We start from the raw sequence: 25,293 nt of genomic DNA on the forward strand, positions 1-25,293 counted from the left end.
GGAGAAAAATATCCCGGCAGCAAGATAAGATGATTATCTTCCTGGCAAACAATAGGAACGTGGTCAAAATTAAAAATAATTTGATTGCAAATAGGAAGCCTAGTAAAGCAGCAGGACTAGAGGAAACATGACTAATTTTTTTTTTAGCTTGTCTGAACTCACAGAGCAAAGCTTTGCGAGAGCCATAACTTTGAAATATAGATCTGTAGAAAGCCCATGGGGGGAGGATGGCAACAGTCCAACTGCAATAGTACAATAGAGGCAAGTTCATGCAGCTGGTAAGTCTGACCTAAATGGCTAAATAGCAACAGACAACAGCTATTTTAGGTGTACTTTGGTGGGGACTACAGGAGTGGAGAGAGTGAAGGCTTTTTTTTCAACTCTTTTTATGGTTTCCATTCCTTTGCCATTCTCCTTGGCCAAACCATGATGCCAGTGTCACCTGCAGGAGTAGCACTAAGCTCTCCATACCGAGCCTGCAGGCCAGTGTTTCACATCCCTGGTCAATGTTGGTTCTTCCCATTTCCAGCAAAGAGCCTCACTTTCTGCAGGGCAAGGAGGAGATGGCTGCAGGACCGTGATCCCCTTGGGGTTTGTCTCCAAGAGAAAATTCTCATAGGTGTGACACCTTAAAATGGCATTTCCTTCTAATAACGATTACCCTGTGAAAGTGTTCATATGATTCCCAGAAATATTGTCTACTGAACTACTGGCCCTTTAAACAAAACTCAGCATGAACCCTCTGTCCAGTGGGGATGTGAAGAAAAAAAGGGTGTGTATGACAGCTGTTCCTCAGCACCTCTGTCAGGACTGTAACATCTTCCTCTGTCCCTGACAGTGCCCATATCTGCTGTAGGCATCCCACTGAGCTGGGCAGTCACACAGAACTGCAGTCCTTGTCCTAGTGTCACAGCCTGAGTGGCTGAAACGGCCTGGTGACCATTGATTCTTAACCCAGTGGACAGGAACATTTGGATGTTTTTAAATATCTAAGATGATTTGACTGTAACCCTCTCTATATATCATTTTCTTGAATATTCTGTGCTTTCAATAGCACCATTAGAGCTGGGTGTCTGATATGAAGGCAGTCACCACTCAAACTGCCCTGTGCAAGAGGGAAGTGATGTTACATCCATTTTACAGCAGAATAAATTCTGCTGTAGGCAGAGGGTTGAAATGATCCCTTCCAAGAACACAGGGAGAAGCATGGAGAACACAATGCACACATCATGTTCCGAGGTCTAGTTGTGACCACAAATCACATCTGCTTTTTTTTCCACTTTAAAAGCCTCTTGAACAGAGATATTTTTTTTGCCAGCTGAGGGTTGAAGTAAATCCTTGGTTAGCTCTGTTGAATTCCACCAGCCAAGGATGTGAGTACACTCAACTGATATTAAGCTACTTCAGTTGCAGTGGTGTATGTCTGATCCTTTGCCTGGGTAGATGTTTTTTCCCAGTATTTTGAGGGTGTAATAAAAGCCAGGTGAGAGTGTGTTGCAAACCCGTGTGCCAGCCATAAGCAGCAGCTGACACCAGAGACTAAACACTATTTAAACCAATTGGCAAAGCTTACAGAGGTCCAGTAATTGTAGGTGGATGAGAGCTTGCAGAGGGTCATTAGGTTCCTGATGGAGGAAACACCGCTGAAAGGCAGAAGAGGAAATGACAGATTTAATGAATAGTGGTCACAAGCTGAACTACAAAGAGCAGTCGGTCCCTATGTTTTCCTACAAGGACGATCATAGCAGAACCAAGGCCAGACAGTCCCTGCACAGTCTCTGACGGCAAGACCCCTCCAAACCAGAATGACAAATGACACCAGGGGAAAGCCTCTGACATGTAAAAAGAGTGACTGCATTTCTGCAGGCAGAGAACTGAACCCTTGGAGCAGGGCTATGTCCTGCTTCCACCAGGGAAGAGAGTGCCAAGCCTTTTGCAGTCAGAACATTAAAGCATTGTCTCTGGAAGGGAATTGACATTAAATGCAGGTTGTTGCTGTAACTAATGGCTCAAAGAGCTGAAAGATAGGTCTAGGTGCAGTATCAGATATGCATGAAAGGAGAGAGGTGTTTGGGGGACAGGATTTATTGTGCTACTCAAAGTGTGCTTGTCATAGCCAAAGAGCCATTAGAGCACACGCTTGGATACAACAGGACTGGTAACAGAATCTCTGGTCTGTCCCTGAGCAGAGCTGCACTCTGTGTTGATCCTGGAGTTTTTATGCTTTTATGAAAACAGCTAACGATGACATGATTCAAGATTCTGTGAAGGGCTCAGAGGGAGAATCAGTAAAACATCAGATAACGATGTCAGAGTTCTCATGCGTGACAAGCTAAATGCAAAAGCGTCGGTCTCGCAGAGACTTGGAAGGAGCAACAGTTGGGATTTGCTTCTGAAATGTAAAAGGAAAATTTTCAGGCCAATTTGTGCTTTTGACAGGTGAAACACCATCTGAATTAAGATGGTGGGTACACTTAGTGAATGAAATTGGGCACAGGTGCTTGTGAACATGGGAGGGGAGGGAAGGAGAGGAAAGGAGAAATGTCACAAAACTGGCTATATTTCTAAGAGATTTGTTCAGCAAAAGACATAAAAGGCAATCTTACTGCAGGTGCAATCCTCTGACTCTGTTATCCAGGATGGGTACGACAGGCAGTTTTGTCACACTCAGCACCAGGAATAAACGAGACCATAAATGGCTTTAATGAGTGAAAAAGAACACCCGAAGCAGCCAGGGGAAAAGGACTGCTGAATGATTATTGACTTGGGAGTTGGGGTCTGTCCATGACCTGATATCCCAGGAGGTTTTCCCTGAGAAACAAAGGGCTCACATGCTGCTGTTCACATTGATATGCCGTTATTTTATTACAGGTCCCCTGTGTAACTTTGTCAAAGCTCACAGGCTTCTTCCCAAGAACCATGAATTGCCTAACTTCAGGACTCTAGGAAAGAAGCTGGTTCTTGCAGGATACTTAAAAGAACAAAAATGACATTGGACAGCTTGTTCCCTCCATATTGGCATAGAGATTGATGCTATTGCAAGCAGGCAAACCTTCCCTGCTTCCCAAAGGGGGAATGGAAAGCTGGAACACCATATTGGAGTAAAGAGACAGGTGTCAGTGGGGAAAAAAAGAAAGCTTTTGTTCTCATTGACTGTGTTCATCTGAATGGAAAATCCAGGCAAGGAGACTGGCAGGCCTGCAGCTCCCAGTGCCAGGTCCCCTGGTTTCTAACTTTAGAACAAAGTAACTCCTGCCCACACTGCCTTTCCTAAACACCCCTGTTACACTTATTTTCAGAGGATGATTTCATAAGGTCTTACAGAAGCAGGGACTAGGCAGATGTACTTGCAGAATCTGAAGAGAAGCAACTGTATAAGTGAAAAAACCCCTACCCTCTTTTCTCAGGGTAGAATCCAGAGTGGATGTGATCAGCACTGTTTTAGGAAGCACTGCCTCGAGTGTGCAACAGGATTTGTACTCTCCTACAAGAGCACAAAGGAAATAAAACCAACCTCCAGCCACAAGGGTACAGTGTTGGTTACAAATCTGGGTTCTGGGCCTGAGCAAACTGCCCATCCTATATGGACATCTGTTTTTCCTGCCCACTCTTGCTGCCTGGATCACCACATCCCACAGCTATGTGGGTGCAGAGTTTGTTGTGTGGCTCTTGCAGCCAGTGTTGGACACCTCACACCCTTCACATCAATACAAATTGAAAGCTGGCAGACACCCTCTTGCTGTTAAACCCACATTTCTTTCCTCACTGTCAAATCAAGAGTTTCAAATCTTACTGTTATGTTGCAGAGGTGTCTGTAGTGGAAGCCAGCCTTCCTTGCCAATGGGAAATACCCCCTTTGCAGGCAGCAGGGCACCCCTTTTTTGCACACCCTTTTGATGAGGTTCTTGGCGTTGCAGTGCACGTGGGTGGCTGTCTCGCAGCTCTGAGTAAGCTGCAAGAGGATGTCAGCATTGCCAGACTTGGCCCAGCTTAATGTCAACCAAGACACTGTGGGGGAAGCCTGACTGCAAACAAAAGCAAAGCCAACTGCACTGTTTGTCCTCGTCCAAATAAAGGCAAAGGCAAACAGGGAAGATTTATAAACTGGTTTTTTTTTCATTAATTCTGATATGATAAAGAGACATGTTGTCTTCTAAGCATTGCAAGCCGACAGCAGTGTTTTTCTTGGGCATGAGCCAAAGTTTTGGCTCCTCTCTTCTTTTACCGAACATGAGCCCTCTGGGATGAGTCACTGGTTCTCAATGGGCTGCAGCTGCTGAGCCAGGAAAAGGAGCCCTTGGTGCACAGAGAAAGGGTCAGGAGATGATATGTCATGTGGGTTACACAGGGAACCACATCACTTCCCACAGCCAGCCGATGCACGCTGCATGCAGAGCACCTCCAGGCCTGGAGGAGATGGAGATGAAGCCAGGACTCCCCAGGACCCACTGGGGCTTGGGTACCACATTTAATCTCTGGTCAGCTTGTCAGAGTCCCTGTGGCTTCACCAAAAGCTCCACTTCAGCAATTCAGGTAGTTAAATGAGCTGCAGCAAGTAATTGCTGTAAACCCGGACCCTGATCATCACCAGCTCCTTGCTGGAACATGTTAACCCCTTCTCCATTCTCTCCCATCCCAGGACAATCAGTGGAGTTACACAAGGGAAACAGGTGGCTGGAGACCACATCAACAGAGCACTTCACAGAATCATTTAAGTTGGAAAAGACCTTGAGCTCCACCATTAACCCAGCACTGCCACATCCACCACTAAGCTGTGTCCCTAAGGATGGTGACTCCACTATTTCCTTGGGCAGGCAGTTCCTGTGCTTGGTTTCCTCTTACAAGAGTAGCTGAATGGAAAAAAAAGCATCCTGAGGGACAATTCAGTGAGCAAGGGATGTCTGACCACTGGTGTCCAATGCCAGCTGACGGAAGCCATAGAATGGGGCAAAGCCTTTTCACCTCTGCCACTTCTGTCATGCTGAGAACCAAATACATTAATTATTGCTAATCTACAGCTCACTTTTTATCGGTCAGCAGGTGACCAGCTCTCTGCAAAGCTGGCTCCTGTGCTAGTGGCCACCACATCGCAGCCTTGGCATTTAAAGGGTAAGCACCGATCAACGCGATCAGAGCAGGGGGAGGCTCGGTGTCACCGATCTCTGCAGAGGGTCGCGGTCACCGCGGCTGAGCCTCAGCACCACGGGGCCGCGCTGCAGCGCGGAGCGAGGCGGCTCCCTGATGCTGCTGGGTGAAACATGAAGAGACTTAAAAAGATAAAGAGATTAAAAAAAACCCCCAGCAACAAGTGTGACCGGCCGGGGCAGGGCTCTGGTGAGACGCGGGGGGACCCCGAACCGAGGGAATCGACCTCGCCCCGTCCTGCTGCCCTCCAGGGATGCTGGATAGACTTGCCCGTCCCACGGGGAAGAGCTGGGGGCGGACACGGGGATCCGGAGGCAGGACGGCTCCTCCCCGGCGGGGCGGGATGAGGGGCCGGGCCGGGGGAGGACCGAGCCGGGCCGGGGGAGGACCGAGCCGGGCCGGGGGAGGACCGAGCCGGGCCGGGGGAGGACCGAGCCGGGCCGGGGGAGGACCGAGCCGGGCCGGGGGAGGTGGGAGAAGCCACGCCGAGGGACCATGTCGGGGACAGCGGGCACGGCCATCTGCCTGCTGCGCTGTGACCTGCGCGCCCACGACAACCAGGTGGGGACCGCCGGGGGTTTCTGTCGGAATAACCGCGCTGTTGGGCAGGATGGGGAGGGATTCTCCCTGCATCGTGCCCCGGGAGCTCTCACGGCCCGCTCCATGTTTCCAGGTGCTCCACTGGGCTCAGCACAACGCGGATTTCGTGATTCCCCTCTACTGCTTCGACCCGCGGCACTACCTGGGCACCCACTGCCACGGCTTCCCCAAGACGGGACCCCACAGGCTCAGGTTTCTGCTGGAAAGTGTGAAGGATCTGAGGGAAACGCTCAAGAAGAAAGGAAGGTAGTTGAGAAAGCACCGTGCAAAATGACACATGTATTTCTATTTTCCTTCTCTTTTTCCACACATACCCGTGCTGTGACTCGGGTCATGTTGGGTACTCTGGGCTCTGATGGTGGCTTATTTCAGAGAGGCACAGCCCTTCCATTAGGTACAGTAGGGTCCCATGTGTAGCCCCTGTTCAGGTGACCTGCTGTGGTCACCTGCACGGGGAACAAAGAGCCATCCAGGCTTTGTGCCATGTGGGTTTTGCTTTCTGGAACTCAGATACCCCAGAGGAGTGTCAGCCTTAAGTGCTTTGCGCAGAGTGCTGACAGTGGGAAACACGAAATGCAGACTTCTGAGATGTGGGCAGTTACAATAGCCACTGTAGCCTGGGGTCTTCCTTGTCCCTGGAGAGTTTTCCCTGGGAACTGGCTTGAGACAAACCAGCATGGATCCTGGCTTCTGAGACTGGACAGTTACATTTGCTTTTGCCCTGTCCCACTAAACCCAGTCTCTAGGTTACTATGTGGGAAGGGGGTCTTCAGATATCCTAGTTTACGATGCCTTTAGAAGCATAATTGGGGTAGACCAGGGCCTGAAGAATCCATTACCAGATGTTATCTGGCTTTGCAGAGCAAAAGATCACAGAGTTGTGGAATAGTTTGGGTTGGAAGGGACTTTAAAGGCCATCTAGTCCAACCCCCTGCAATGAGCAGGGACATCTTCAGCCATGTCAGGCTCAGAGCTCCATTCAGTCTGACCTTGAATGTGTCCAGGGGTGGGGCCCCCACCACCTCTCGGGGAAACTTGGGCGAGATGCATCAGTCAGCTCTTGAATCTCTTTAGTTGTGAGGATGAACTGATTCACTTTTAGGTAACAGCCTGGCTTTGTGCCCAGTTATCCTTTCTAAGGCATCCAGAGTGGCAGAAATGTGTTTGACACAAACTAAGCCCCAGAGGCTTATAAACTCGGTTCAGGGGCTCCTAAAAAATGCAGGCTGGTCAAATCCTGTCTGTCTGCCCCCACACACTGTCTGTGCTTTGCAGAAAACTAGAACACGAGTGCCTGCCAGGGATGGGACGAGGGCCTCTTTGTACACGTAAATAACAATAACATCAAACCTATTTCAGGCCAATATTTTGTATTTTAGTACCCTGGTTGTGAGGAAGGGGAAGCCAGAAGATGTGGTCCGTGATCTGATTACTCAGCTGGGCTCTGTCAGCGCTGTGGTTTTCCATGAAGAGGTGAGGGAAATACTCGAGTGACACAGTTAAAAGACAAAATTATGCCGTGAAGGTTTCTTCCACGACCAAGTGGTGATGCAGATCCTGTGTGTTCAGAGCCTTGCTTGGCTGTGGTGATGTTAACCTTGGGGAAACTGAGTGGTTCCTGAGATGCGGAGTCCCTGGGAGGGAGTCCTCGATGGGGCAAAGGGATGAAGGTAAGGTGGGGAAGCATGAGGAGGGCAAGAGCAGGGACCACGGTCAGTGTGCATGTGGGAACTGCATTTGTGCAGCCCTGGCCTCACTCTTTTTTTTCTCTCTAGGCCACACAGGAGGAGCTGGATGTGGAGAAGGGGCTGTGCCAAGTGTGTGCTCAGCACGGGGTGAAGATTCAGACATTCTGGGGGTCCACTCTTTATCATCGGGATGATCTTCCTTTCAGGCCTATTGACAGGTGAGCTGCTCCACGGTATCACCCCTCCACTGTCCCATTTGTTTCTCATTCAGGAGGGCTCCCAGTCATCTGGTCCCACAGGGAAAGGACCTATTAGTCCATCTGTTTGTGCTCTTATGGAACACTGCTGTCATGCTCAGGCATACAAAGGGGAAGTGGCACATTCGTCCTCCTGCACTCTTTTGTGCTTCAGTGTGTATAAAGCCAAGGTGTGTGTTTGACCATTCATTACAGGACTGAAAAAGACCTCTAAGATCATCAAGTCAAACCATTAACTACGCCAAGCCCACCACAGAACCATGTCCTTCAGTGCCACATGCACCCATCTTTTAAATCCCTCTGGCAGTGGTGACTCCCCCACTTCCCTGGACACCTCGTTCCAGCCTAACCACCCTTTCTGTGAAGAAACTTTTCCAAATATCCAATCTAAACTTCCCCTGGAGCATCTTCATAGAATCATAGAAAGGTTTGGGTTGGAAGGGACCTAAGAGATTATTTACTTCCAACCCCCCCTTTGTGGGTACTCTTCACGGCTCTCTCAGTAGTCACTTGAGGTGCAGTTGATGGAGTTGAGTGATTCATGGTACTCTCTAGAAAAGGTATAAAATGAGGGCAGACAAGTCAGGCCATGAAAATGCCTGTTTTTCTCCTTTGACTGAAAAGGCACCAGGAGGATGTAGATTTTTTTACACTGAGATCAGCTGTGTTAATCAGAAGTTAGATGAGTTAAATCAGGATCTCATGGATTTCCCCATCAGGGCACACCTTAGATTGAAAAGGCACAATTTGCATCAGAAGCAGAAAGATACTGGGCAGAGGACTGTGCTGCTGGTGGCTGTTATCCCCGGGGGCATCTGCCTCTATTGTGCCTGGCAGTGTACAAACAGGCATCACAAACTTGAGAGGACAGCCTGGAATGCTAATCCTCCTCCTGAGGAGGGGGGTGTGTGTGTGGAGGAGCCAGGGCAGCCGCCCTGCAGTGAGCTGGCTGCTCCTATCTGTGCAGGTTACCTGATGTCTACACCCACTTCCGAAAAGCGCTGGAATCCCAGGCCAAGGTCCGGCCAACCCTGCGGATGGCAGATCAGCTGAAGCCCCTGGCTCCAGGGCTGGAAGAAGGGAGTATCCCTACAATGGAGGATTTCGGGCAGAAGGGTGAGAAAACTTAATTTGGGAGTTGCTCTAATGAAATCCTGCTTAGATTCTGTTCTTAAAAATATCCTACTGAGGTCTGTTTTTAACAATGGGGTTTACAAAGCAAATTATTTCCTGCTGCTCCAGATACCCAGATGTTCAGCCAGGGTGAAGTAGGTACCTGTACTGGCTGCACTTGAGCTCTGGTGGTTAATACAAACCCAGCATCTCACACTGCACATTATATTCTGTCACAGAAAAGACGTCTCCTTGCAAAGATGCAGAGGCACCTAGTGCTCAAGAGATGTGTGAAAGATGCTCCCTAAGGATGATTGGGTTATCATGGCCCTTTCAGTCTGGGAGGTGCTGCAGAAGCATCTGTCTCAAGTTGCAGGGTTAGTCAGATATTTGTCGTCACACTGAAAGAGAGTAGGTTTAGATTAGATGTGAGGAAGAAATTCTTCCCTGTGAGGGTGGTGAGGCCCTGGCACAGGTTGCCCAGAGAAGTTGTGGATGTGCCATCCCTGGAACTGTCCAAGGCCAGGTTGGATGGGGCTTAGAGCACTCTAGGATAGTGGAAAGTGTCCCTGCCATGGCAGGGGGTTGGAACTGGATGATCTTTAATGTCCCTTCCAACTCAAACCATTCTGTGATTCTATGATATGTCTCTTACTGAGAACCAAAACACAAGAGGCAGTGGTTGCCCTTCAAGCTGTAACTAAGCCTCAGTTCACTCACACTGCAAACAAAGGTAAAATCCCTGTGTGGAGGAGCTGCCCTGCAGCTGGGTAGGAAACATCCTCTTAGTGATTTTTAATATGTTTGGTGTGACCCTTATTGTAAAGGAAGATCACACAATCTTTTATGCTCCCAAAGCACACATTCCCACTGCTGAGCACCCCTAGATTTTAAGCTGCCTGCCTTTGAGTTGCGTTCCCAAGGGGTAACAAGGTGATGGTGTTTTCTGTGGCAGATCCCGTGACTGACCCCCGAACAGCCTTCCCCTGCAGTGGAGGAGAGACCCAGGCTTTAATGAGGCTGCAATATTATTTTTGGGACACGGTAACTCTTACATTTCCTTGCCTACATCCTCCCCCTTGTACACACGGCTGTGCAAGTGGGTGAGGCTGCAATTTCACTTCCTAATAATATTTCCTTAGCTCCCGTATAAAATTTCACAAAGGAGAGAATTAGCATTATTTCAGTTTTTCAGAGAGACAAACTAGACCAAAAAGAAGTCATCTGGGACTGGAGAATGTAAGCCAAATACTTAGGAACCTGGTTTACTGGCCATCCCTCTGAAGTATTTTTTTCCATTAACTTCTGGGACTTGGGACAAAATTTTTTAGCTGCTTTACCTTGATTTGCTCCTTCAATGCTCATGTCCCACGTCATCAGCAATGTAGTTCCTCTGTTTTGGAGGAGTGAAAAGTGGCCCGAAGGGCTGGAATTGCAACTGGGGTGAGGAACAACCAACCTAAGATCTGCCCGCAGTTACAAATAGCAGGAGGTTTCTGTAGTCTGGTTTAAAAACTTGCAGCCAATAATGACAGCTACTGTTTGTTCCCTTGCCTCGGTGGAGTGAAGCTCCTGCTGACTGCATTTTGTCAGACAGTTTTTGAACTTCTTTCTGGTCTAGTTTGAGAAACTGTCTTAAATTTGCCTTGTCTGAATTCAAAAGACACGTGTGCTGATTTCCAACAGCATCAGACCCCAAGCAGCTTTGTGGATAAAGGAGGGAGCACCTCTCCAGCTGAGATGGGTTAAAAGTGTGGTGTTCCCAGTGCCTCAGGGCATCCTTTCAGCTGTGTTCCTGCATTCCTTTGCATTTGGGGGAGCATTGTCCTGGTTTAACCCCATGAGGCAGCTCAGCCCTACAGCAGCTGCTGCCTCAGTCCCTGCCAGTGGGATGGAGGAGAGATTCAGAAGGATTAAAGTGAGAGAAGTCATGTGTTGAGGTAAAGGCCATTTAATAGGGAAAGCAAAAGCTGCGTGTGCAGGCAGAGTGAAGTAAGGGTTCATTTAATACTTTCCCACCAGTGGGCAGGTGTTCAGCCATCCCTGGGAAAGCAGGACTCCATCACAGTTACTTGGGAAGACAAATGGCATCACTCCAGACATCCTCACTTCCAGCTTTATATGCTGGGCATGACATCATATGGTCTAGAATACCCCTTGGGCCAGCTGGGGTCAGCTGTCCCAGCTGTGTCCTCTTCCAAATCCTTGTCCACCCCCAGCCTACTCAGGGTGGGGTGGTGAGAGAAGCAGAAGAGGCCTTGAGGCTGTGTGAGCTCTGCTCAGCAGTAAGGAAAACATTGGTGTGCTATCAGCACTGTTTTCAGCACAAATCCAAAACAGCCCCAGAGTAGCTACAGTGAAGAAAATTAACTCCATCCCAGCCAAAATGAGTACCAGTGTGTGTAGCTTCTGCTCTTGGTCAAGCATTAATATAATCAGAACTGGAAAACCTGTTCCTTCTTTTTTTGTAATGCAAATATTGTCTACCCCAGGGAGTTTAGCACTTGTAACCTGGGCAGCAAAGGAGATCAAGGGGAGATTGGTCTTTCCTCTGTATGGCAGTACAGAGTGGAATGCTCAGAACATGGAAGATCTGCATCCTGCTGTAAATATGTGGAGCACAGAAAGAACAGCAGTCAGGGTTCCTGCAGCTGAGTGCTGGGTGCTGTCAGACTGGTTCTATAACCCCCAAACAAGCAGCTACTTGGACAAGGGAGCCAGCTGCCAGTTCCACTGGTGCTTTTCAGTGGGTTACTGATCCAGAATCAGATGGGAATGGGCAGGGAGCAGCACAGCCAGGTGCACGGTGCTTGTAGAAAGAAACGTGCTATAGGCTGAACGGGGAGCACAGCTTGTGACACACATCCCAGAGCTCTAATGAAAACTGCTGGCCTGATTAATCCCTGTGTGCTGGAGGCAGGAATTGGGCAGCTGTGCAATCCTTGCAGGCAGCCATGAGAGGGAGCCCAGCCCTGCCAGATTGCTCTGGCTCCAGAAGGAAAGAAAACATTTAGCAGGTTGCTTGTAAAGTATTAAAACCTTTTGTTCTTTTGCTCTCACAGAACCTGGTTGCATCTTACAAGGAGACTCGGAATGGGCTGGTGGGAATGGATTACTCAACCAAATTCGCACCATGGTAAAGATTTTTGTTGAGACTGGAAAATCCTTGTCTGCTCTCATCCCAAACTGATGTTACCAGTCTGCTGGGTGCTGCTGGGCATGGGTAGGGGTCTAGGTGTAGTTCCTTTGGCCCTTTTTGTTGTGGTAGAGCAGCTCTGAGGCTGCACTTGCCTGGAACTGCTGCAGTGAGGCAGAACTGTGCCAGGAGCTGGGTGTGCTGGGAGCACCAGTGTGGACAGGGAGCAGGAGGGACTCACCATTTCCCTTTGGCTTTGTGCTGCTTTGTGTGGGAAGGGAAAGGCAGGGAAGCAACGCAGCTTCAGTGTGTTGGTAGGGCTGTAGCAGAACTCAGCCTAATCCTGGTTTCCTGAATTCCTGGCAAATCACCCCACTCACTGCCATTCTCCTTCTGTGGGGTGAAGAGACACTTCTGATTATTCCTGTTGGAAAGGATCTTTTGTTTGGGTAAATATGTTGATTTTTCATTAGGGGGTTTAGTCCCAGGTGCTAGAAGGGGCAGAGTTAATTCCAGACTGGAACTGCAGCAGCAGAACACAGTTTGGCCTAAGCTGAGAGCATCTGGATTCTCCCAACAGAATTGCAATGAGAACCAAATTTCTGAGGCTGTCACGGGTCAGGATTTCTTGTTTCCAGCAAGCTTTGTGCTTTGATGGTTGCAGTGGATGGCTCCATCTGGTGGCACTTTGGGATCCCAGGACTGCTGGCCCTGTGGAAGTTTGTTATTTGTGGCCTCCACTTGAGTTTTCCCAAGCTGGCCATTTGCCCAGAGCAGACAGTCCTGATCTGCCTGCCCCAAAATGTTCCTTTGTCACATAATCAAAATCAGAGCAGTTCAGGCTGCAGCCAGTCATTCCCATCTCATACTGGCCATTAGAGCTGGTCAACAATTAAGGAAAAACTCTTCAAGGCCTTTCTTCCTGTTTTCCACAATTCATTAGAACATCCAGTGTTTCCACAAGCTGTAGTGGAAATGGCAGTAAAATGCATTTCTAGGAAAATCAAGGTAAAGGTTGTTCCTTACCGCCCTGTGTGATGGGGTTGGAGTCTGCAAGTTCTTTCCTGTCTTGCAACTGCACTGATTTGGAACAAATGGAAGGAGCCCAGTGGGTTGAAATGCCAGAGCAGGGTTTGATTCCCTAGTTTTCCTGCCAGGGCTCCTATTTTCAGCAGTCACTTGCCTTCTGTGGTTGCTCAAATGAGACACTGAGGTTCTGCAGGAAAAGGAGCCCTGAACTTATGATAAGGAGGTTTGTGGTAAAAGGACAGGTAGGACAGGTAATACAGAGGTTGGCATTTGAGATCCTTTTCTGGGTTTGGCACCGGGTTTGTTAAATCATTTCGGCAAAACTTGTCAAACTTGTGTAAAATAATTTCTCTCCATAGCTTGGAGACTCCTGTAGCAGTCATACCCCAGGAAGGGGAGGATTTTGATTCTTGGAAGAGAATTCTCTCTCTTGAAGAGTTGCAGGGAAGTTACAACTTGACTAAAGCTGTTTGGGAAGTCAGGGTCAGAGCTGCAAAACAAGCAAAGCTTTTTAGACAACAACTCTAGACACAAAATTGCCCCTCTCCTCCCTCTGAGCTGACTGACATTAAGCTGTGAGTCCTGCCTGGCATTCAGGACATCATTCCTCTGCTTTCAGGCTGGCCCTGGGCTGCATCTCACCTCGGTACATCTATGAGCAGATCCAGAAGTATGAGAGAGAGAGAACAGCAAATCAGAGCACATACTGGTATGTCTGTGCACCATCAGCATGGGTTATTTTCTCTGAACAGGGAACCTGGCATGTCATGCACAGGAGGGTGATTTGTTAACTCTTTTAATAATTAATATTTGTTTTTCCTGTGCCTGCTGGCTGGTTCCTCTGGGTTGCACTGTAGTTCTCTTTCAGTATGGATTTATTAGTCTGTCTTTGACACCCAGGGGCTTTAGGCACTTTGTAAGTAAAGATTATGAATGCCAGTTGTCATTATTATTGCTGGGAAACCATGGTGCAAGATTTTTGAAAACAAGCTCAGCAAATCAGCACCATCCATCTCTGTGTTGTTATTATGGGCTGAATGAGAAGGAAGAATAATTTATAGATTAAAGCCAAAGGGTTTCTCATGCCAAGGATATGAGCCCAAAAGTCTCAGTGACTGTGTGACTTGTACAAATCTCATGGTGTTTGAAGGTCCCATGGCCACAAGTCCAGCAAGTGGCCCCATGTTTGCTCGGCTGCCTAGCCATGACCACCACACCAGAGCAGAGGGGAAGAGGGCACAGGGAATTGCGTTTAATGCATCCCACCTTGCCACCCATGCTCTTCCTCACCTCTCCACTGCCTGCTGTCCTGCCTGCAGGTTCTCCTGGGGGAATCTGGGGATGGTTGAACTCAGTTAATTCATCCCTGGGCTGGCCTTGAACTTGCTCAGATCTGCCCAGACACTGTGAATCAGAGCCTGGAACTCTAATAGAGAAACAGGTTCATGTTAGAGCCTGGCCTAACATGAGACCTGGATGGGAAAAATCCCAAACTGTAACGTCTGTGCAAACTGGAACTAAATATTCATTTTGGTTTGTTACATTTGCAACATGTCAAACAGCACAGTGGTTGGTGAAAAACAGGCAGAACACTGCCAACCATTCTAGCCAGAATGCTCAGTTTCATTAAAATTCAAATGACAGATAAAAATATCAACACCCATGAAGTGTATGTTTGGGGTTTTTTTACTTCAAAGACAATTAAGAGAGGAAAGATTTCAAAAAAATGAACATACTCCTGTTTTCCATGTAACAGTCAACCAGCCTGCTGGCAGCTGGCATGCCATGGTGATTTTAGCATTTTAAAGTGCTCAGGAATTATGAAAATGAAGCTGTCAAACTCCCAAGAAGTCAATTGTACAATGAAGTACGGGTGGCTGCACATGAGGGACTCATTGAACCTCAGTATTATGACATTACTTTTTAAGATTTGGACAGTGTCCTGTTCAGGTTGGACATGAGGAGGAGTTTCTTCACAGACAGGGTGATTAGGCATTGGAATGGGCTTCCCAGGGAGGTGGTGGAGTCACTGTCCCTGGAGGTGTTTAAGGAAAGACTAGACTCAGTGCCATGGACACAGTGGTGTTTGGTCGCAGATGGGTCTGGATGATCTCAAAGGTCTTTTCCAACCTAACTGATTCCCTAATTCTGTTCAATAACCAGATTTTCCAGAAGGATCTTGTCAGCCTAAAAATCAGCTGAACAGAATGCTTCCCATATGGCAGAGAGCTGAAGCAGGCCTCTGAGGCTGATGTGCCATCATTTTATAAGAAGCGCTTTTTATATAAAACTGTCTATTTTCTGTGGGCCTAGCACCTGATCTCAGGGGCTGGAGCACTGTAAACCAGTTTTGAAAGGTGTCTTAGAGTCCCTTGCAAAGGTTATTGCTTAAATCAAGGCAAAGCTCTTAGGAATGTGCTGATGTGCTCCTTCCTGCGGAAGTGTGAAGCTGAGTCAGGCCCTCACCCTGCTCTGTGGAGAATTACATCCCACTAGGGATGGAGGAGGAGCATGTTTCCTGAAACTCTGCTCCTGCAGGCGAGCTAAGGAGAGCTTCCCAAGTGATTCATGCAGAGTTTGCCTTCCCTGTAATCCAGGTAAGTAGGCTTGGAGAAAGAACTGGTGTCTGGGGAAGGTCCCTGAAATCGCTTGTCGCGAATAAACCTCGAGGTGTTAATGATGGGTTGTATGGAAGCAAAATCCCAATTCAGGAGTCATATCTGACCCACAGTTAAATACAGAGATGGCTTTGTGTTTCAGGGTCCTGTTTGAGCTGCTGTGGAGGGATTATTTTCGGTTTGTGGCCCTGAAGTACGGCAGAAGGATTTTCTCATTAAGAGGTATGTATGGATCACCACATTTAGAGGGGAAAGGTACTCTCTTACAACAGGGAAAGTAAGAGAAGAGGCTGTTGGCATTAAGTTGTACAAATGTTCTTCTCATAGTGCTTGTGTCACCACCCTGGGATGCTGCTGGGGACTCTCTGTTAGCACAGCAGTGCCTCAGCACCACGGTGCTGGACACCGAGCCCCAAATCTAATTAGATATGGGGAGTATTACTGACACATGTCCATGGGAAACAGCAGCACAATGAGGGTGAAGATGCTGTTTCCAGAGACATTCCACCTTTAAGTAGAATCCAGGCTTCAGGCTTGCCCAAGTTCCCCAGAGGACCTGGGACAGAGCAGGAACTGAGCCAGCAGGAGGAATCCCAAGAAACCAGATATTGCACTACATAGGAACCAGAATGAGATTCAGCTCCAGCCCCAGTGACAGGAGTGTGCATGTGAAATGGGGGTCTGAACACTCAATGCAACAACAAATACCCAGTCCATATGTTGGAAGATGCTTGTGCTGGGTGAGCTGTTCTGCAGGTGATGCAGCACTGGCTTAGATGCTCCAGGGCAGCCTGCCTTGCATCCAGCTGTGGCTGCAGAGGGACACGTCTCCCTCAGGGCCTGTGTCACATCTGCCAGGCCTGTGTGGCTGTTCTGATGGCACTGGATGCCAGTAGTGGGCCTAATCTTGAATGGTTGTAGCTAGAGCTGAGTTGTCCCTGCTGCCTCTGCTCCACTGCACAGAAGGCTGTAATTGCCAGTGGATCCTGCAAACATTAAACCATCCCACTCATCTGTTCCCATCCCACTGCAGGGGCAAAATTTTACCTGGGGCTTCTGCCAGGTAATTCTGTGTTTAGTACCTGCTACAGAAGTGGATTTCACAAAAATATTGTCCTGGAGTAAAGCTGAAAAAGAAAATACCAGTGTAAGCCAGAGCACATCTCCGTCCACTTATGAGGTCTGAGTCATTTTAATTAAAAAAGAAAAAAAAAAGGCAAACACCAGCAAAACAAACAGTCAAAATCCACTAGAACTTGAGCACCCTCTGTGTGCAAAAGACACCCCTTTGCAATACTTGAGGGGAGGAATGGATCACCTCTAAACCTGTGCAGAAGGTTTGTTTGTCACGGCACTGAGCAGCTGAGCTTCACCCTCATGCCTTGTGTCCACCAAGCACCCCTGGCTGTGTTGTTGTATGAGGAACTGACTGTCAGTGTTTCTTCATCAGCAGGTCATTATTTTCCTCCACAGGGCTTCAAAGTAAAGAGATCCCCTGGAAAAAGGACCTTCAGCTCTTTGACTGTTGGAAAGGTCAGTAGAAACCGCAGGTTTGGCTGGGTGTGTTTTGTTTTCCATGTGTCTGTTGGGGCTCACACATGCCCCAGCACTGACTCTGGTCTCTGTAGGGGACCTGCCAGCATGGTCAGGGCTGGCATTTAAACTGGCATCACCAGGGATGAGCGTGTGTGGCTTCCCTTCCCAGATTGAGCACCGTACAGGAGCAGCTCACAGGGCTACCCTGCTTTGTGAGGTGCACTGCAGGTAGATTTTCCTGCCCAGGAGGGAGTGTTTGAGACCTGCTGGTCCTTTCTGTTTAGTCACAAAGAGGCTGACCAGCCCTTCTTATCAATGTTAGATTGCCAAGCCTGCTATGTTTGGTTCTGTTTGCTTTTGGTTACAAGGTTACAATAGACTCAGACTAAATCACATCTTTTGTAATCCCACAGCCTTTTCTTTAGCTTTTATAACTTTGTTGTTGTAACATGAATAGCAAGCATAATATCTCAAAACTTGGAGGGACTGACAGATTAAAGTATCAGAATCGGTGAAATGCACACCTCTGTATCTTTTTTCATGTTAATGCCATGTGTACCCATTTGCACACAGGATAAAATAAATCATCCAGGCACAATAAATCTTTTCCTTAACAACGGACAAACTCTACTTTTCAGGTACTAACCCTAGGGGATTTGTCCAGTACATCCCTCTGTTAGTCACCTGTCAAGAATCTTTCTGTTCTTGGCCCATCTCACTATTGTCTGCATGTTTATTTTACTCTGCAAAATTCCCTGCAACACACACGATTCTTTATCCAGTCTGAGATTTTTCTGTACCTGTTTTATTTTTTCCTTGCCAAAGCTTCTGCTCAGCTTAATTTTCAGTATGGTATCCCATTTAATTTCCAGTGGATCTTAGTGGCTGCACTCCAGCTAAACCACACTGAAATCTCTCCCTGCCACTGTGCACTGGCACTGTCTTGGAAATGGCTGTGAATACATGACCACAGGCTGATTTATGAGTGCCCAAAAACATCCTGATATCCCAGTGCTGTCTTTTTTCTCTGCAGAGGGCAAAACTGGGGTTCCTTTTGTGGATGCCAACATGCGGGAGCTGAGTGCCACGGGCTTCATGTCGAACAGAGGGCGGCAGAACGTCGCCAGCTTCCTCACCAAGGACCTGGGGCTGGACTGGAGGATGGGGGCAGAGTGGTTTGAATACCTGCTGGTAAGATTGGTCCCTTTGTGTACGTGGAGTTTAATGACAGGCAGGAGGACAGCCCTGATCAATGAGAAAGGATACAGGTGATGATCAGTAATTTTCAGGCTGATACAAGACCATGTATACACTCTTTGCAGGGTATGAACTTCCCAAAGCTCGCATAAGTAAAGGGAATTTTGCCACAGTGAAGCTGCCATCAACCAAGATGTAGCTAGGAAGTTTGCAGTAAAAGTGTTGATCCTCTGTGTATGGTTTTAGCCAGAGATCATAGCACTTGAGAAAACATTCAAACATAAATTAACAATGCTCTGATTTGCTCACCCCAGAGGCTGGGGAGGAGGGGAGCCCAGAAATAGAAGATAAAAAGAAATGTGTGCTGGCACAGTGTCTGTGCATTGATAGCTGTGGACAGAGAAGCCATCTAGTCAAGCACAGGCAAGTAGGGACAATAGCTGGATCAGCTTCCAGGGAGCTCCACCCTGGCTGCAGGCATCCTCCTTCATTCTGGGGTGTTACAGGCCTCCCTGCCAAGTGGAGCACCAATTGCTCTCTCATATATCAATCAGCAGCTGTGTGAGCTCAGTTGAATGGCTGGGTCACTTCTCCAACCTCAGTCCCCATAGATTCTCATGGCACTGACTGAAAAAGGCCAAATACTCCCATCAGCCTCACATTAAAGGTCTTATCTGTGGGATACAGGAGGCTACTGGCAATCAGAAAATTTTCCACTCACTCAGAGTGCTGGAGGGACAGAACAAGGCGATTGGGCTTTCTGTTATCTACAATTAAAAGAGACCTTTGTGTGACTGTAATTTTTTTTAACTTCCTTGGTGCTGGGCTCTGACATGGCTTTGGCTGCAGGAGGAAACTCTGGGTGCTCTCCCACACCAGTGCCATGAGCAGCAGTGGGCTTGCACAAGAACACGGTGCAGGACTTCAGGATCCTCCAGAAAGGGGTTTTGGTAGCTCCATGTAGTGATGCTTTTCCAGATAAGAGCAAGAGCCTTCCACAAGTCTGTCCTATTCCACAAGTGAGGAAGACCTGGAAGGTCTCACACTAGAAGGATGCTCCCTGTGTTACCTACATTTATTCCAGCCTTGCTGGAAGCAGGATTTAGCACTCTGCACTTGCCCTTTCACCTCAGGGAGCCCCAGATGCTGATGGACATGGTAGGTTGGTGTGGCACGGGCTGATCCCTGTGCCCATCTGTCCCATTCTTTCTGCTTGTGTCACACAGCTCTGTCACTGTGGCCTGGTGACAGAGCAGCACACAGGAGACATCAGCTTAGTGGGGAAGACATGGCTGTAGAAGGGTAGAGGCCAGTACAGAGCTGAAACTGTCTCACTTGCCTCTAAAAAAAGGAAAGCAATGCCTATTTCATCTCCAGTACTGCCAGCAAAGGCCCACCAAGTGTTTGTGTGTGCCATCCATACCAGACAGGCAGGGGAACTGAGGCACAAGCTCTCTGCAACCCGCTGGAGCCAGGGGAAAGGCCAGAGACCACTGGTGTCCTGAACTGAGAATATCTCAGCTCTGACTTCATTGATCTCATTTGCAGGGTCAGGCCCCAAGGAAAGGCAGAGAAACAAACAGAAGAGAATGCCAGGAAGGGGCAAGGCTGAGGGGGAAATGAGCCTGCCTTCTCCAGGCCCCCTTGGATTTGCCCTCGCCTCCCACACACACTTTCCTGCATGTTAATCACACAATCAGGCCTCCGATGGCATCTTTCTTCCTCTCCTTATCTCACCAGCTGGAGGAAGCGAGCTGGGAAGGGGAAGCCTGGTGCTCAGGGAGCAGAGCTGGCTGCTGCTCACCCTGACCCCGGCACTCACTGGCTCTGCAGAGAAAGGGCAGCTTGACAGAGCCCATTCCCTGAGCCTTCTGCCATCCTGGTGCACTGAGCTCCTCGCTCCAAGGAGTGGCTGAGGTATTGGAAGCACCTCTGTGTGGACTGGTTGCTGCTGTGGCTGCAGTAAAGGGAGAAGAGAACCGCAGTGAAACAGCTCCTTCTGCCACAGCTGCTGCTTTTGCAGCACAGACACCCCTAGGAATGCTCAGAGATCCCACATCCTCCTTCCTATCACTTCACTTCCCTCCTGAGCTGGGTTTGAATTGTCCTACAACTGGAAAACTTCTGGTGTTGAATTTAAGCCACCCTGCCCAGCTGAAGAGCATTCAGATGGGATCATGTTCTGCTCTCATTTGTGCCTGTTCCAAAAGCCCTGCTCCATTTTATATAAGCATCCTTGAGAGCTTTTTATTTGTTTAGATGAGGAATAACTTGACAATGGGAAAAAACTGCAGTGTTTGTATCGTTTGCACTGTCATATACACCGAGTGGTTTGTCTGCCCAGTCTGAGTTAGACTTCTCTCCAAACTGCCTAGTAGGATCTGCAGAGATGATTTTGCCAGTGTGTGGTATCTGGGTAACTGGTCAGGAAGGATTTTCTCTCACATTTGAATAGTTCCTTTTGGAATATGAGCATTCAAAAGCTAGGGCTACTTGTGAAGTCTGCCAGATGATGGCAGAAAGAAAAGGATTTTCTTTAAAAGAAAGAACACTGAGACAGAGACTTTGTTTGGACTTCTGTCTGTCTCATTGACCTAAGGATCACGAATTGAAGTAGCCTGGGAAGCCAGTCCCAGCTGTAAGAAGCAGCCGTGCAGGTCCTTTTCTGAGCCAGCTGCCTGTACCTACCATGGAGACCTCTGACCACTCCAGTCTGGCTGGAGTGAATCCCATTCAGGGAATTTTCCCTTTGAGCTAAAGGATGGATGAGAAGATTCACCAAGGGCCAGCCCAGCTCTTCTGACTGTTTTCTCCCTCTGTTCTCAAGGTGGATTACGATGTTTGTAGCAATTATGGCAACTGGTTATACAGCGCTGGCATTGGCACCGACCCACGGGACAACAGGAAGTTTAACATGATCAAACAAGGCCTAGATTACGATGGGAATGTAAGTCTTGCTTGGCTGTTTTACAAGGATGAGTGAGTGAAGGACGTGGTGTTTTCAGGCAGTGGAGGAGATCAATGTGTTGTGTGGATAGAAAACCAGTTCTTGTGTGTCCTGGCCAACAGTCAGGCAGGTTCCTTGTTGTGTACTGGAAGATGTGGCTTTAACAACCTGCTGCTGTCCCCAGGGAGGCTGGAGCTCCCCACACCCTTCCTGGTCAGTGTGTTTAGTGTTTCATCACCATTTTTTTCGAGTCACAGCTACATCCCATCAGGACCTCACACAGATGCTTCCCTGAGAACAGAGCAGCTTCTTGGAGAACTCAGGAGTTACCAGAGAGACAGAATTGCTCCTTGAGAGGTGCTGAAGAGTAGATTAAACCTGTGACTCCTCTGACTATCCTCTCTTAAATGCTGGGAGCAGAAAAATTGCCCTTTGCATATGTTTAGCCAGTGTGTTACACACTGGATTACCTGTTTCCACACTATTCTTTAGCTTCATGTCAGGCTGTGCTGTTGCCTTTGGCACTGTAGCTGGCAGGATTTAACAAGAAATCAGAAATTAGTCCTAGTAGAGGACATAGCAGTAAAGTTAATAGGAGAGATTCAGGAACACAAGAGTGTGCAGCTGAGTTAGTCATCCTAATTTCCTTCAGTCACTGGAAACTTCTTGGGAGTGACTTAAGTTCGGGATGTCCCAAACAGGACAGGTGAACAGCGCTGAAAATTCACCTCTGGCTCCCTCCTCTGCTTGCAGAGTGAGCCTGGGAGAAGAACTCCATCATCCAGGTCTCTCTTTAGGCACTAGTTCTGGGTAGAGGGTTTAGCAGGAGGGGCTAAGGCTTGTCATAGATAACTGATGCTGTACACCACCAGCTTCTCTACGTGGAAATTCAGCTCCTCTCTTTCCCATTGAGAAAGAGCCTTGCTGGGAAGCACTTGCACATTGTTACTGAATGGATCCTGTCCCACTGGTTCTGTTTGCAGGGGGATTACGTCCGGCTGTGGGTGCCAGAACTGCAGGGCATAAAGGGAGCAGACATCCACACCCCCTGGGTATTGAGCAGTGCTGCTCTCTCCCAGGCTGGAGTAACTCTAGGTGAGTCCTACCCACGGCCAGTGGTGACAGCCCCAGAGTGGAACCGACACATCCCCCAGAGGCCTGTGAGTACTGGGAAGGCTGAGATGGGGTGGGAGGGCTCCAGGGGGCTGCTCTGCATCAGTCTCTGTGAGTTCTGCTCTTCTTTCTCAGGTGTAATGGGAAAAAAGTTGTTTTAATGCGAGGTCACATTACGTCACAGCAGGGACTGTGCAGCCAGGGTTATTTAGCTCTGTCTGTCCTACCCGCTGTGGTGAAGGAGGTAAATTTTAGCTGCTTCTCTCTCCCTTCTCTCTCCCTCTCTCCCTCCTCATGCTTAGCCAGAGCATGTCCTTCAGAGCATCCTTCCCTGCCCTGGCAGCCCCACCTGAGGGCTGGGGTTTCTCCAAGGCCTCCACTGGCCTGACCACTCCCCAGTGCAGATGGACTGAAGGGAGCCATCCCCCTGTTCTCTGTTCAGGAGTTGGAAGTAAAAGCAACCAACTTCCTGCTTGAGTGCGTCCCAACTGGAGTCAGCAAGACCTGTAAATATGGAGGCTGCTTCTTGCACTTTGCTTTTTGGGAGTATCTCCCCTTTAGAATGGGGCCAGAATGAGATGTTGATCCTGCAACATGTCAAGGCTTTTATCTGCTGCCTGAGATGCTGCTCTTAGAGGAGATGGGTATGGAAGGAAATGGATGTAACCAGTGGTTGTGTATTACAAGGAGTTTTCAGCATTTTGCCTTTCTCCCGTGCATCCTCCCTGCCTCCTCCTGAGTGAGGATACTTTGTGGAGGCTCAAATTTAGGTGTTGTACCAAGTCGGTGATGAATGAAGCATGTCCCCATTTCAGGTTTTAATCCCAAGGTGCAATACCAAATTTTTAGGCCAGATTTCTTTGCCATGAGTGGAAAGTTTTGTGGAAGCAAAGCCTTCTGCTTCATCCATGCTGTTGGAGGGTCTGGATTAGTGACCTCCTGGGATCAGAGAAAGGCCTTTATGCAGGAGCCCCTTGGTGAGACACTGGTTTGAGGCAGTGATGAAACTTGAAGCCAAAAAGCTTCTTCATTAGGCAAAAGTTTAATTTTGATCAACTTTCCCAGCTCACCTTACCAGAAAACCCTGGTTTCCTAAATCCCAGCCTAGAGCAGTGCCTGTCAGGCCTTTCTGCCTTTTTTATGAACTTGGGAGGCAGAAGTTCCACCTGCACGTTCTTCTTGCATGTCAGCACTGCTTTGTGACCAGATTCACCCTGCAGCATCAGTAAATATCTCGCTGTTCCTCTGTCATTTGTCACAGGGAGGAAGTCCCCATCCCAGGGGCAGGAGGGGACCTGCACAGGCGCCAGCACAGCACAGAGACAGAGGGATAGATTTTTACTTCTCTTGCAAGAAAGATGCTTGCTGAAGGCTGGAAGAGCACTCAGCAAGAGGTTTTGCTGCTGAGGGTGCCTGGATAATGGTTAATCACCTTGAACAAGCCAAAGATGGAGGACTGGCATGGTAAAGTAGCTCAGGATCTGCCTGTCTGGTGTTCCCAGGGACGCTCGCTGGATGTGGGTATTTGGAGGTTGTGTATTAGCACCTCTCCTTACAATCTGGAGCCGTGGTTTATGTGGCAGGTGTTCAGTCAGAACTGAAACTTCTTATGCTAATTTTTCATGTTTTAAAGTTTTAAACCCACCAATCATTGTGCAATTAAAAGTTTTGCTACTGGCATATTTTATCTTCCTCATTTCCACAGAGCTCCATAGATAGAGACTGCAGAGGATGTTCTTTTACTGTGTCTCCTGCAGTACTTTGGAGAAAGAGTATGTTCCTCCTGAAAACTTCCTTGGAGTACCCTGTTGTACCTTCCAGTACTCTGTTGTTTTTGGTACCAGCCTGGAAGCTGAAAAATGTTCAGTTCATAGCCAAGAATTGTGTTTTGTACTCAGCATCAAAACCAGTTTGAAATGGATCCCTAACCATTTTTAGGACTTTATTTTTATGCAGAATGTTGTACTTGCTGGAAGAGTTTGGGAATTTGGAGATGGTCATATCTGTGCTGTCATGGAGCATCGTCATCTGAGGGCAGTCCAGATCTGAACACTTTGACCACTAAAGATGGGATGTGGTTCTGGATTTATTACTACTAGAGATCCATTGGGCCTGTTTTGTAAAGAATAACTGTAATACTGTAAAAATTCTGAATGCTCTGGGTTGACGAGTTCAGGTCTGGATGAGAAATGAACTGACATTGAATACAAGAGCAAGTTGTTCAGCCAAAAGCAGACAAGCAGAGTCATTTTGAACACACACCCTGTCAGGGCCACATTAATAATTCCCCTTTTTGTTGTATTAGGGGGCTGGGCAGGGATGTAGCCATCAGGGGGTGATTTGGGGGGGAATAGAGTGGAACAGCCTTAGTGACAGCACTGTTCTCTCTGGCATAAGTGTCTCCTGACACACAGCACAGATCTCTGTCCAGGCCACTCCAGAGGGCAGGGCACTACATTTGGACAAAGCCCAGCAGGAGCATCACAGAATCAGTTAGATTGGAAAAGTCCTCTGAGATCGAGTCCAACCCGTGACCCAACACCACTTTGTCAACTGACCATGGCACTGAGTGCCACCTCCAGTCTTTCCTTAAACACCTCCAGGGATGGTGACTCCACCACCTCTCTGGGGAAGCCCATTCCAATGTAATCACTCTTTCAGTGAGGAAATTCTTCCTGATGTCCAACCTAAACTTCCCCGGCACAGTTTAAGACTCTGCCATCTTGTCTTATCATTTATTGCCTGGGAGAAGAGGCCGATGTGCACCTGGCTACAGCCTCCTGTCAGGAGGGAGGTTTAGAGAGTGATAATGTGTTCCTTGGGCTTCCTTTTCTCCAGACTGAACACCCCCAGCTCCCTCGGCCGCTCCTCGTAGGACTTGTGCTCCGGACCCTTCCCCAGCTCCGTTCCCTTC

General features: G+C 48.3%; 1 protein-coding gene across 3 annotated transcripts; it reads left to right on the forward strand.

The window, feature by feature from the left end:
* The first annotated feature begins 5,603 nt into the window (after positions 1 to 5,603).
* On the forward strand, positions 5,604 to 24,597 carry LOC138105581 (cryptochrome DASH-like). 3 transcript variants are annotated; one of them, XM_069005720.1, is made up of 15 exons: positions 5,604 to 5,706; positions 5,819 to 5,991; positions 7,125 to 7,218; positions 7,521 to 7,651; positions 8,658 to 8,806; positions 9,043 to 9,180; positions 9,759 to 9,847; positions 11,866 to 11,939; positions 13,588 to 13,677; positions 15,729 to 15,808; positions 17,060 to 17,119; positions 18,156 to 18,313; positions 21,147 to 21,266; positions 22,250 to 22,426; positions 23,641 to 24,597. In XM_069005720.1, the coding sequence occupies exons 1-15, from the start codon at positions 5,641 to 5,643 to the stop codon at positions 23,746 to 23,748; spliced, it is 1,707 nt and encodes a 568-aa protein (XP_068861821.1). In that variant the 5' UTR covers positions 5,604 to 5,640; the 3' UTR covers positions 23,749 to 24,597. The 3 variants fall into 3 exon arrangements, with proteins under 3 accessions (XP_068861821.1, XP_068861822.1, XP_068861823.1); XM_069005721.1 differs by having other exon boundaries at positions 22,250 to 22,361; XM_069005722.1 differs by lacking the exon at positions 9,043 to 9,180.
* The last annotated feature ends 696 nt before the right edge of the window (positions 24,598 to 25,293 follow it).

This window comes from Aphelocoma coerulescens, chromosome 2 (assembly GCF_041296385.1).
Source record: "Aphelocoma coerulescens isolate FSJ_1873_10779 chromosome 2, UR_Acoe_1.0, whole genome shotgun sequence".
NCBI lineage: Eukaryota > Metazoa > Chordata > Aves > Passeriformes > Corvidae > Aphelocoma > Aphelocoma coerulescens.

Bases quoted from the DNA above. Each gene is read 5' to 3' on its own strand.
- LOC138105581 (XM_069005720.1), top strand. From the start codon at position 5,641: ATGTCGGGGACAGCGGGCACGGCCATCTGCCTGCTGCGCTGTGACCTG. The intron at 5,992-7,124 runs GTAGTTGAGAAA...TTTGTATTTTAG, and splicing joins ACGCTCAAGAAGAAAGGAAG to TACCCTGGTTGTGAGGAAGG. The intron at 15,809-17,059 runs GTATGTATGGAT...TTTCCTCCACAG, and splicing joins AAGGATTTTCTCATTAAGAG to GGCTTCAAAGTAAAGAGATC.